General features: G+C 38.2%; 1 protein-coding gene across 1 annotated transcript in view; it reads right to left on the bottom strand.

Moving 5' to 3' along the window:
* Positions 1-242: 242 nt before the first annotated feature.
* SENP1 (SUMO1/sentrin specific peptidase 1) overlaps positions 243-13,135 on the bottom strand; it is a 45,353-nt gene continuing 32,460 nt past the window's right edge. Inside the window, exons 14-18 of the mRNA XM_012732822.1 lie at positions 5,981-6,184; positions 5,054-5,133; positions 4,106-4,190; positions 2,874-2,969; positions 243-1,994 (exon numbers count right to left, since the gene is read on the bottom strand). Of these exons, the coding sequence (XP_012588276.1) occupies positions 1,932-1,994; positions 2,874-2,969; positions 4,106-4,190; positions 5,054-5,133; positions 5,981-6,184 (528 nt within the window). The 3' untranslated portion in view covers positions 243-1,931. The remainder of the gene's footprint in view (positions 1,995-2,873; positions 2,970-4,105; positions 4,191-5,053; positions 5,134-5,980; positions 6,185-13,135) is intronic.

The raw sequence follows: 13,135 nt of genomic DNA, 5'->3' as shown, positions 1-13,135 counted from the left end.
GATGTCATCTAAAGGGACAAAGAATAAATAGAGGGAAGCATCTTGCTCTGAGTTTTGCAGACAATAGTGAAAGAGCCTGAAAAAATACAGGTCTTTGACGCAAAGCCCAAATCTATAATATAAATGCCATGTTTAAAGTTGTCACTTAAATACATTAAGTACCAAAAATCAATGTTCAGGAGTTTTCCAATGAGCCTGAACCTAACTGCCTTCTAAAAGACAATGTGAAAGGTGCCAGCAACTCAAACATAGAAAGCTATTTATTTCCTACAGAACACACACACACACACACACGAGCACACACACACGCACAAAGCACACACACACAAATTAAAAAGGTGGAAGAAAGAAAAAAAAAGGTGGTCTTCCCTCCAAAAGGCAGGCAGTTACGGAAAAGGACATCTACTTGCTGGAGTGAAAACAGTAACATTCAGTTAACAATGGAATATTTAAAAAAAATAGTTTTCTTTTCAAATTGTAACCTGTGGTAAAACATAGAAAAATGTACTAAACAAGCTTGGTATAAAACAGAGTAAAATTGTCAAATAAGCCCAGGGAGAAAGCACAATGCTGAAAAAGATGGGGTACAAGAGGAGAAAAGATTTCATACAAAACTACCTATTACGATACAGAAAAAAGTATAAAATGTTCCTATTTTGGAACTTAAGTACAAAATGACACTGACGTTGGATCATTTCACTATCTAGCCTGAGGAGCTCTCAGACGGCGGGGATAGATGATTTTTAAATCTCAAGTTGATCAGTCCAATTTCATCCATTTTCCAACTCAAAGTCTCACTTCCCTTCACCTCCCTCTGTAATCTATACCCCGAAATCAAAGTTCATCCATGTCTCAAAATACTCTGTTAGGAAATCCACAGACACCCTACATGTAGGGGCTGGAATCTGTGCATGTTGGAGCTAAATTTGGAAAATGGTAATAAATCTACCGGCTAAAATGGTGAACACATTCAGCCTTTTTCAAAATAAGCGTATCACTGTGAAATATATATATATATATATATATACTTTATATATATATATAAAATTCTTTGTGGTTAGAAACATATTTAAACTAACAAGCCACGACCAAACTAGACCTGCACTTATCCAGTGCTGGAATTCTATGCTAAAGACTGAGGTCCTTCTTCTTCTTGGTCAGAACTAGTGGCAGTAAAAGTGGTGCCTTGTTGCTCCACTAAACCACTCCCTGGGTGGGTCATCTCCCTATCATGTGTTGTGAGCACATGCAAACCCCTGCTGCTTTTAAGGAAAAGAATGTCTGGGACTCTGGAGTCTACCAGGGCTCTTGTTTTGTGCCTCAGGATGGGAGGAAGTTTCAGATGATAAAACAGCATTGTACAGAAGCAGACAAATTTCACATAGGGGTGTATAAATAAGAAAAGTCCTGTAGAGGGATTTATGCATGTGCCCCGAAGTCCAGTTTACAGTCACCTTCCTGATTATGTCTTGACGATCACGTGTGAGTGTTATGTGTATATGTATGTATGCTGGTGGTGTTTAGCCCTACCCTTTTGCCCAGGCCCTTTCCTACATCTTAGTAAGGCCTAACAACAAGAGTTTATATGCAATCTAGTCTTTCCAAACTTCTCTCAGTACCCTAATTAGGGACTGAGTGAGATTGGAGCCCTTTGAAAACAAGATGGCAGAACTGAAGAAGTGAAAAGCAGTCTCTCTCTTCAGCTTAGGGATGTCCCTCACCCCTTTCACAGCACCAAAGTTTCTTTGCAAAAATAGTATCTGAGATACAAAAGGAAAGGCAGATGTGCTTGTGAATGCATCTTGCCAGGGCCTGGTCCAGGATCAAGGGTTTTACAAGAATAGAGAGTTGGGAGCAGCTGTTTCCAAGTTCTCTGGCTGTAGACAACAAAAGCTGGTCCCCCACAAGGTCAACGTCTGCTGAGTAAATCTTCATAAGAGCTTTCGGTGGAGGATCTCCCAGACCATGCGCTTCCGGAAGTATGGCATGTGTTGCTGAAGGGACACAGAAACCCTTGATGTTCATTTCTTTATCCAGAACCATGACTCCCTTCCCCATTCTCCTTGAGGTTTACAACTAAAATAGCTTCAGCTGCATTTCTGGGCTTTCAAAATTGCTCATTCTTTATTACATATGACCTTTTTCTTTCTATTGCTTTTTTTTCATGTTGTAGCCTTTTAAATTTTATTAGACATAGCCAAGCTTCCCCAGGCTATCCCCAAATGTCTCCATGTATTTTGGAAATGGTGTCCATCAAGTCGTCTATGTTGAACTTTTAAGAGGATCTAATATCTGAGGCCTGAAACTCAAAAACAACTTTTTAGGGGAAGGGTTAAGAGTCAACTAGAACTATGGTGGAAAATATGGAAATGACATTAATTTAACAGAAGCAATGTTAAATGGAAGACACAGAATAATCATAATTTCTTGTCTCCACACTACTTTTGGTCTCTGAATGACTGCAAGGACATTCAGAAATAACCAATCACAAACTAAGAGAAGACTCATCAATTGCCTCAAGTGAGGGGTGGGGAGGAAGTAGTACAGCAAATTACACTAGCAAGTCAAGGTATAGCTTCTGGCAAAACCTGACTGCAAATCAAATAAGCAGAAACTGAAGAAAAGCTGCTCTGATTAACAGAATTTCTCTTACAGGATTTCAGCTTAAGTGGGGAAGGTGGGCAGAGGAAACTGTTATTGACCAGAATCTACTACAATATGTGAAGAACCCCAGATGTGGAATATCACTATCCTTTCCCTTGTGTTACAGCACAGGAAGTAACCAGCAGGGTTCTGAGGCACAGCCCTCTATGCAGAGAACCTCAACAAGGCAGCTGAGAGCCAGCATGAAGAGCTCCTACCAGAAGACTCACCTGTGTGAAGTTGATTGGTCTGTCTTTGGTAATGCAGTCAGCATATTTGCAGGCAAACATTCCACAGTCACTTCCATTCATCTGCTGTGGAATTTCCTGAAGGACCCAGGGCAACAAAAATGTGACATCTTTATAAGATGCTGCTTCTTTTTTTTTTTATTTTACAAAAGTTTATTTTTACATCATTTTGTACATTTTTTTTCCCATCTCAATTGCAATCCCCGTGGGTTTCCCATCACCAAGTCACCCGTGTGCCATCACCATAATCCCGTGCATTTCCCTCCCCACCCCCCCGTTTTAGATCCCATTCCCCACTCCACCCCCACAAAATGTCTCTGGTATATGGTTGTTCATTATTTTTGTTATTTTCTCGCCTGGTCCATTATACTCCTGCTATGAGTGAAACCATCCGGTATTTTTCTTTCTCTTTCTGGCTTATCTCACTAAGCATGATCTTTTCCAGCTCCATCCAAGTTGCTGCAAAAGACATGTGTTTCTCTTTTTTGGTTGCTGAGTAATATTTCATTGTATATATGTACCACATCTTTTTTATCCAGTCATCTACTTTTGGGCATTTGGGCTGCTTCCATGTTTTTCCAATTGTAAATAAAGCAGCAATAAACATGGGGGTACAGGTATCTTTTTCAATCAGTGTTTTTGTGTCTTTTGGGTATACACATAGGAGTGGGATTGCTGGGTCATAGGGAAGCTCCATGTTTAGCAGTTTGAGGAACCTCCAAACTGTTTTCCATAGTGGTTGTACTAGTTTGCATTCCCACCAGCAGTAGCTGCTTCTATTCTTAAAAGAATATAAGTTTTATAGGTTTCCCTGAAGAGATCACCCTGGTCCCTCACTCAGAACAATACTCAAAGGAAAAAAAATGTAGCATCTTAGTGAGGCCTGTGTACTACTCCACATTAATCACAAAGGTGCCTATCTTAGACTTCCATGGCACCGAAAGATATAAAAACTGGCACCTCCCACAATCAGCAAAAACAGTTACCCTATAGAAATTCATTTAACAAAATAGCTAGGTTCTCAGGAAACCATATCTCTATAATTGACACATTAACAGCTTTCCCACAAAACTCTTACTCCACTCACCCCAAGGAAACAACCAACCAAGCAAAGGCAGGTGAGACACTAAGAAGGTCAGGAAATCAAGTAATAAAATCCTCCCTTTCCCAAACACCCTAATCTCCAGATTTCCATCTCATCAAAATGAATATACCTGGCTTTTCTTGCTGAAGAGCTGCCAGCCATTGGTATCAAACTCTTTCCTCCTCTTGTCAATGCTTTCCTGCTTTAGGTATTGCCTGAAGGTGTTAGGAGAGAATGAGAGTTGCTTTGTGGAACAGTGAAGATAGCTGCCACCTGAACAATGGGCTGACCATCCTCATAAAGTGTTTTCAGATGCATTTTTGAGGTAAACTGTGTTGAATATCAGGCAGGGACTCCTTGCAGAGCTTCCCACATTTCATACCCACCTTTGTTGATCCAAGAGAAATATGACCTCTGACACCCAAGCTCCTTTGCCTCCTGTTTCTCCTGAGAAACAAGTTTTGATTCTTTCCCTTGGCTTATATATAGCTCTTTGGAACTCAATCTAATGGAAGAGTATTTCTTTAGCACTATTGAGGTACTCATTTATTATTTTTACTCTTGATCCTATTGTGCAAAAATTAATCCAAACCAACAATTTGTTGAGTGCATGCATACCTCATAAAGAGCACTCCTCTTAAGTGCAAACTGTTCACCATTCTGGAACCGACCTCCTCCTTGCCACCAGAGTGGTACAGCGAACAGATATTTTAGAAAGACAATCAAAAAGGGTATAAAGAGATCTGCATTTTGGTTCCCCATTAAACTACTAACTAGAAGAATGTAGACAAGTCAAAGTCACCTCTGTTGGTTTTGGTTTATCTGAAAAATTAGGAAGTTGAACTAGATGCTGTCTCCGTATGTGACTATCTACTCTGTATTTTAGTGCACTGAGACAGCAACTGTCCCCACATTTTGGTATTAACTATAAGACGTAAAATATTCCATTCTTAATATAAAGGTTCTTTAAAATTATCACTCTATTGAAGGTATAAAAGCATTTAATAGCTTGGAATCCATAATATATACCCAACACCAGACTCCTCAGTCCTCAATCATAAGTGTAAGATCCACTTACAAGAGGATCCTGCAGGCTTCATTGTTTATCCCACCCATAGAGTCGTAATAGGTAATATTCTTCTTTCTGAAGTCCACAACCTGGAAATAAAAACAAAAACTATGTGTTTTTGAGAGAGAATGTGAAGAAAACTGGTTTCTCAGCTTTCCTTTTTCTGGCACTTAGAACCTTCTTTCTGCCGTATTTCCTGTGAAATCATGATAAATCTGATTGATACTCTGCCTTACACTAAGCTTAGTCTGCAGAAGAAAGAAAAAGAGGATTGTTTCCATAAATGATGCCAAGGGCTGATTAATTGGCCTCAAAAGTTGCCCTTAATCTTTTTACAGTGTTCAGGATCTCTACCTGCAACACAGTAAAAGTTAGCAGTGAAGACACCATGTGTTTTTCAGAGATTGTAAATTGAGTGAAATCTTCATGTAATGTCAGAAAGAAGGTAAAAGATTCTAGATTTTGTTTCATTACTGGATAATTTTCTTTTGGCTTTATGCTTTTAAAATATAATTGAAAATAGAATATGAAATAACTTTCATTCTTTTTTTATTACATTAAGTTAATGTATCCATGTTCTAAGAAGTCAAATAAAATATTAAATTACCAAGTATGCAAGGCAAGTCATGATTAGGCAGAAAATAACAGTTAAAGAATTTGAGCTGGCAGCATCATTAACAAGTCACTTTTTCTGCCCATGATGGCTTTGCCACTTAAACTTATCTCCCTCTTCAACATTTCCAGAAAAGGAAATTCTATAGCTTTCTTCAAAGTCTAAGTATCTCCCACTTTTGAGAGGGAATTCTTTGATTAACCAATTTTTAGCCAACTAAACAATTCTCTCTCATGCATCCAGTAAAGATGAGAATAACTATTCTCTGTGTATTCTATACTGGATTTATTTTAAATCTTACTACATAGAAAAGAGGTACTCACAGCAAGACACCAGTGCACTCCCAGGTGAATGGGCACCAAAAGAATGTCAACAGAAAATACATCTACTTTCTTTGTCCAGCGTTTTACTGCCTGATATCCAGCTGTTTTTAGCTTAGTGAAAAAAAATGTATTAAATGCATGCACACTTGGCAACCCCTTCTCTTTACTTCGCTCCATCAGCATATTCATGTAGAAATTGATGATCTGTGGGAGGAAATTACAGATACTTAGGACTTTCAAAACAGTGGATGCATAAAGGAAAAGTAGTTGCTGCACTGCATAGCATGTTACCATTTCCTAGTCAATTCAATGAAGACTTCTACCAGTGTCCAGCAGACACATGACGTCCTTATATCAAATTCTGACTACAAAAGGAGGTGGTGAGGTGGTTATAAACAGTAAAAAAAAAAGTCAAGGGTTTAGGATACGTATGGGCAGATGCTGCAGAAAACTAAGGATTAGATCAAAAGAGTGGAGTACAAGAAAGAAAGGGTTGCTAAATTAAGGTGAGGCTGTTTTTTAGATTTATTTTTATTTATTTATGCATATAAGAACTGGGTGTAGGCTAGAGGTTCAGGGAGTGGAGAGGATTCACCAGAGACAGAGTGGGGATCAGAACAGGCAGGTCTACTGAAATACACTACTGAGGGGAGCAGTGGGTAGAACATGAAAGGTTTGCTGGACCATGTAGGTTAGATCCTGGTAGGGGATTAAACTCATACCACAGTGGCTGCTGGTAGCCTGACTGAGCTGACTTTTAACCCCTATACCACCAAGGAGGTCCTTAAAATTAGACTTAAGAGAAAAGGAAAGAAAGAGCAAGCAGTTTAATAAGGCACATTAACAATTACTTTAATTGAATAGGACTGTGTGAGCAACTTAAACAAATCCTGAACTCATTGAGAGTTTAGGGTTAATAGACCTAAGATCAGGAGTTCAATCCATAAATGTGGGCCATGTGGTTTTGCACATAGAAAATTTTACTACATGGCTAAAGATTACGTTTTCAAGTCATGATTAGGCAGAAAATAACAGTTAAAGAATAATAAGTCTTGTAAAAGCAAATTATTTTGGCCTCATGTAGAACTGAGCGACAGAATAAACTAACAATTGTACAAGAAAAAATGCCCCTAAAAGCTCTGCAATTCACCCTTAGAGAGGAGGACATGGGTGTATTATAATAAAAATCTACATACATGAGAGCTGAATGTAAATCACAAACACAAAAGTTTTCTCATTTTTGTTGATTCTACTATGTATTCAATATCGCGTAGGAGTGAAAAAAATTAAAATACCTTACATAGGAGAGATGTGATTCATTCTGTTAATGAAAGACTGTGCTCAAATAGTGACTACATTGTCTATGGAACTTTTAGGTCCAGGATTCCTTGGTATAAAAGCTAGAAAGTTACTGTGCTGAAAGTTACTGCATACTTATTTTATGTGGCCAGCTGAGGCTGGATCAGTGTCTGTTAACTGCAAGGAATGAATGGGCTAACTGATCCACAGTTTGGAAATATGACTAAAAAAACAGGCACATTTTTCAGAATGCTTTTTGGGAAATGGGAAAAACGCCCCCATCCTTTGACAAATATTTACACACTAGGATGCCAGAGCAGTGAGGGACTACCTAACAGTAGGCAACTACATTATGGGGAGGCATCAGGGAACATGGCCAGGAACACAGTGGGGCATGGTCTAGACTAGAGAAAGGGCCTACAGATGAAGATGCCTAGGCAGCTGCAAGGAAACCACACTTGCCATGAAGCAGAGCTCTGGAGCAGGAAGGTGAAGACTGAAGAAATACACTGTTCTACTTGTATCTCTAAAGAATGAGCAGGCCAGAGGACTAGGTTGTGGCCATTTCTTTGCCTAGTATGATGCCCAGTTGATAACTGGAGTTCAGTTTAAATAACTATTACGTAAATAAGTACAACTCAAGCTACAACTAGGATAACAGATTTTTCCAATCTAGAATTTCAAACTCAGCCATGATGGTGCTAAAGGATGCTTTTAGACTTAGAAAGTCAATCAGAAATGCAGGAAGATCTCCTCAGCAAGCACAGACTGCTAGATTATAAAGTACATCTAGTGAGAGAAAAACCAGCAGGAAAGGATTGACTCCTCTAGTATTCTACCCAGGCCACAATATTAGCCATATAATGAACTAAGCCCTACAATGCAAAGAGTAGAGTTAACAGACAGAGTACCTGCCAGTCACCGTTAGCCAGTCCTTCCATGGGGTAAATTAAACAGGCAATAAGGAATCAAGGGGGAAGTGGAAAGAATCAGGCAAAGAGATAAGGTCAAGCATACTAAAGTTATGGAGAAATATATCCCCCTCTGCCTATCAGAGGAACATCACTTTTGGGATCAGAATCCCTGAAGTAAAAAGAAAAAGGATAACATATGTCAATGTTAGGCTATACATAACTACCCCTATTTTTCAAGAAAGAGTTCTGGAGTCAATGAATTGTTTAGCTGTACTTAACACAGCCTGAGTTTTTTTTTTTTTTTTTAATCTTATTTTTACTTTTTATGAGAGTGGACTATAAAACTAAAGGACCAGAAACAAAAACAAGTGCCTGTTTGCTTTGAGTTCTGCCTCCAACCCAGGATTCTCCACTGAGAGGTAAATGATCTCCAATGTTAGTTGATTAATTAGTTCTAAGGTGAGATCTGGGTTCTTTTTCATTCCCTCTGTATCCCAGTAGGAGGGAGCTTGGTGGCTTCAATATTCCCTCTGATTAGCTGAGCATATGTAATCTGACATCTGAGGCAAAATTTATTTACTGTTTATACTGTTGTTCATTTTTGTACAGTAGTTGGTTTCTCTGGTGTAGACTACCCATAGTTTTCCTGACACTATATCACACATGAACCATGACCAATATATTCCCTTTTGTTATTCCCTTCCCTGTTTTGATTCCTGGGCAGAATTTAGATACAAATTTCCTCCTCAGTTTTTTAGCTATTCTGTACAAAAGAGATAAGTGTCATGGTGCAGCCAGGCTACAACTTTCTCTCTCTCTCTCTCTCTCTCTCTCTCTCTCTCTCTCTCTCTCTCTCTCTCTCTCTCTCTCTCTCTCTCTCTCTCTCTCTCTCTCTCTCTCTCTCTCTCTCTCTCTCTCACACACACACACACACACACATACACACATACACACACACACACACACCAGCTCTGTCATCTAATAGAGGAGAGATACACAAGGGATCACAATGCTTAAGATGAAAGAGAGATGATGGAGAGAGCATTTGCTTATATTTTATGAAAAAAGGGTTGTTCCCGCCGCCCAATGGTGAGAGCCTTTTGGTACACAAAACGAAACTCCTCATCTTTAGAAGATCTTGAATCCCTTTGAAATAGGGGGGCAAAATGACTAGATTGGCCCTATGTTTACTGTTTATTTTGCCACTATCTCAACATCTGAGGATGACTACAAGTGTTGGTTCACCTGTTACTCTTTCTGGGACCCTTCACTTGTCTGCTTGCTGTGGCTCCTGGTGCCTGAGGAGCTGCCCTTTCTGATGCCTTCACAGACTTGGCAATGAGCGCCTGCTTGTCTATGCAATCCTGTTTGGGGGTAGGGTGGTTGTTTGTGGTATCTTGTTCCTTTGTGATTTTATTTGAAGATCTGCCAGACTGAAGCCGAAGAAATGTTTCAAACTAAGAAAAGCCTACAATGTTTTCAAACTAAGGACTCAACCCCTTTCCTGCATATTACCACAATGATATAAATGACCACTGCTATTTGTATTTCCTTCTTGCCTAGTAAACCAAACCAATGCTTTCTCATATATTTAGAATAAATAAAAATACTTCGCTACCAGTCTTTTATAGTTTTAATTCTTTCTAATTTTATACTCTGAACCCTAACTCTCTTAAGAAAAAATGTTTTAAAGGTCTGAGATATGACAATGCTCCTGGGTCAGAGATGAAACAACTCTTAGGGGAAGTAAGTAATTTTTTCTATTTTACCTCTACTTTCACCTTACCTCCCATTCTAACTGTTTTTACATTAAATCTATTCTTGTCAATCACAAAGCCCAAAAGATTAGTCAAACAATAGCACTTGATTATTATGAGTCAGAAGGTCATTCACCCATAAGGTCTACCCTAATATCATAGAAACAAAGATGATTTTAGGTAAGCTCTGTGTATTGCAGCCCTCACTATGAACATGTACTCAGAATCTTTTTCATCTGCAAACTCAGTAACAATTTTACTGCTAAAATTTTAGAAAAAGACCAACAGCTAGCACCCAATTTTATCAAGTTATGACAACTATAACTATTTCCCAGGTGAATAATAAATCCCTAGTTTATCCCTAGTTCTGTTAAGAAACATTTCAAAGAGGAACCCTTTAATGCTGTGGAGTCTATCAATGAGTCATTCTGATTACCAAAGCATGGCATATGGGAGATCTCTCATATTCACTTACCATGTTTCTGCATGTTATAATATGATGATGAATCTAATATATCTTATTTTATATTGTTTCCTCCCTTCTTATAAGTTTCCATTCTCTAGGTTAAACCTATTCCAGGGGCCTTCCTGATGACACAACTAGTTAAGGTGCAGCACTGTGAAGTTAGCCACAGCCACTGCAGCACAAGTTTGATCCCCGGCCCCTACATGACACGACAAACTTCTCCTGCCTCGCCTCCTGCTCCCCTCAGGAGTGTATTTCAGTAGATCTGTCTTTCTGCTCCCCATTCTTTATCTGGTAAATCCTCTCATCCCCTTGCACCTATGGCCTGCACTCCAAGTCTTGTATGCATAAAATAAATAAATCTTTAAAAATAAAATAAACCTAATCCCTATATGGGTTTTTATAGTTGGACTTATGTTTTACAGGCTGTTTCTTCTCTTTACTGTATTATCACTTAAATTTAACTTCTCATTAGAACAATCAGAAAACTATCATCACTACCAATTTCACATTTCCAATGAGTATGTGTGTTCTATAAGGTAGTGACAGAGATACAGTCTTATTTTTTATTCCTTATAAATAAAGTCTTATTTCTATGAATCAAATAAAAATATTTTCTCTAAATAAAGGCTAGTATGGCTCTCACTAGTGGTGCAATGGGTTAAAACACAGCGCTATGAAGCTATTGCAGTCACCGCAGCATGGATTCGATCTCTGGCTAGGGAGGTGATCCACATGAGGTGGCAGACCTCTCCTGGCCAACCCACTGCTCCCCTCAGCAGTGTATTTCAATACATCTGCCTGTTCTGCAACCCTACGCTGTCTCTGGTGAATTCCTCTCACACCCTGCCCCTCTAGCCTGTCCCTAAGTTCTGTATGCCTACATAAATAAATCTTTAAAAATTTTTAAAAATAAAGTCTACTATGATGCTGGGTAACTGAAAAATATCTTTTTCCTTCCACAAATGAGACTTACAAAATGGGTAGTTTGCTTGATGAACTGTGTGATCCATGTAGTTACAATCTGCTATGTAGACTCTATCTTAAATCCTCCTGTTCTTGCCCTCAGTCCTCATATTTACTATGATTATTTTCCTCATGGCCTTTCCCTAGCCAGGACTAGAAACATAACATTCCAACAGTCTAAAATATGTTTCCATTTTGGAAATAACTGGCAATAATTAACAGATTTACAAAACACAGCCAGAGGGGGGGAAAATGCTTCATTTAAATTAACAGAAAAGGATGGTAAAGTCATGGAAGAAAAATAAAGAGAAAGGAAAGTCTGCATTATTCTCTTTTTCAACATAGGGCGATCTAGAGGTAGAAATATTTCTGCCCACAAACAATTGGGTATGTGGCATCCATCAACTTCTTCCAATCTTCTGTACCCTTCATAATTTTCTGCCTACTTCTCTAACTATAGAGTGAAAGATGTGGGCATTTCCAGTAATAATTACAAATTTGTCTATTTCTCCCTTTAGGACTATCAGGTTTTGCTTTATATATTTTGAAGTTGCGCTATTAGGTTTGTACATTATCTAGGTTAAGACCTCTTGATGAATTTAGCCCCTTTATTAAGCTGTGCTGTAAATGTAAATGTGTAGAAGTGTAAAAAAAAAGCATACACATTTTTAAAAGGAAGATATCTAATTCATATTTTAGTATTTGTTACAAACCACGATTACGTATTTTAAATACATTAGATCAAATGAAACATTATTAAAGTCAATTTTACCTCTTTTCTTTTACTGTAACATGACTAGAAAATTTTAAATTACTATGTGGTTCATAGCTATTGGACAATGCTGATTTAGATCCATTTACATTTAACATTAATATTAATTTAATAATAATATTAAATTATTTAATATTACATTTACTACAGTTGGGTTTAATCTATTCTTTTTCTTTTTTTATGCTTTCCATTGGATAATCCCACTTTATCTCCATTTTTATCATATTAATGCTACTTCTTCCATTTTTGCCTATTCTTTGTTGTTGCTCTAATTGTCTTTATCATATCATTGTCTTTTTTTTTTTTAAGATTTATTTATTTATTCATTCATACAGAACTGGGGTACAGACCAGAGATGCGGAGGGTGAGAGGATTCATCAGGGACAAAGTGGGGAGCAGAACAGGCAGATCAACGAAATACACTGCTGAGGGGAGCAGCGGGCGGGTCAGGAGAGGTCTGCTGCACCATGTGGATCACCTCCGGGGCAGGTGGGGATCAAACTCATGCGGAAGTGGCTTAAGCTTCTCAGTGCTGTGCTTTAACCTGCTGCGCCACCAGGAAGGGCCCTATCATTGTCTATCTTTATATTACAACAGACCACTTCATGTACTGTGTGAAGAATCTTAGACTAGTATGTATTTCTGTTTTCCTTTGTGTTATGACTGTAACATACTTTGCCTTTACATGTTATAAACCCCTAACTATATAGTTTTATTTTTGCTGCGGTCAATTTTTTCTCAGAGATATCAAAAAATGAGTGCATTACCAATGCTCTACTTTCCATTTGTATTGATAGAATGAAATGTTCACCTCCCCTCCATAATTTTCTTCTCCCACTCCATAATTTTCTTCTGTTAGTATTCTCTATGATAGAGATCTGCTGGTGATGAATTCTTTCTGAAAAAGTACAGCCTTATTTTCTGAAAGACGTAATTTGCTTGGTATATAATCTAGGTTGACAAGCTTTTTTCTGCTTTAGT

The sequence above is a fragment of the Condylura cristata genome, unplaced genomic scaffold (assembly GCF_000260355.1).
Source record: "Condylura cristata isolate star-nosed mole 26May11 unplaced genomic scaffold, ConCri1.0 scaffold00036, whole genome shotgun sequence".
NCBI classification, from domain to species: Eukaryota; Metazoa; Chordata; class Mammalia; order Eulipotyphla; family Talpidae; genus Condylura; species Condylura cristata.
Note: the sequence above shows the minus strand (reverse complement) of the source record. Positions and strands in the feature narration are given on the sequence as shown.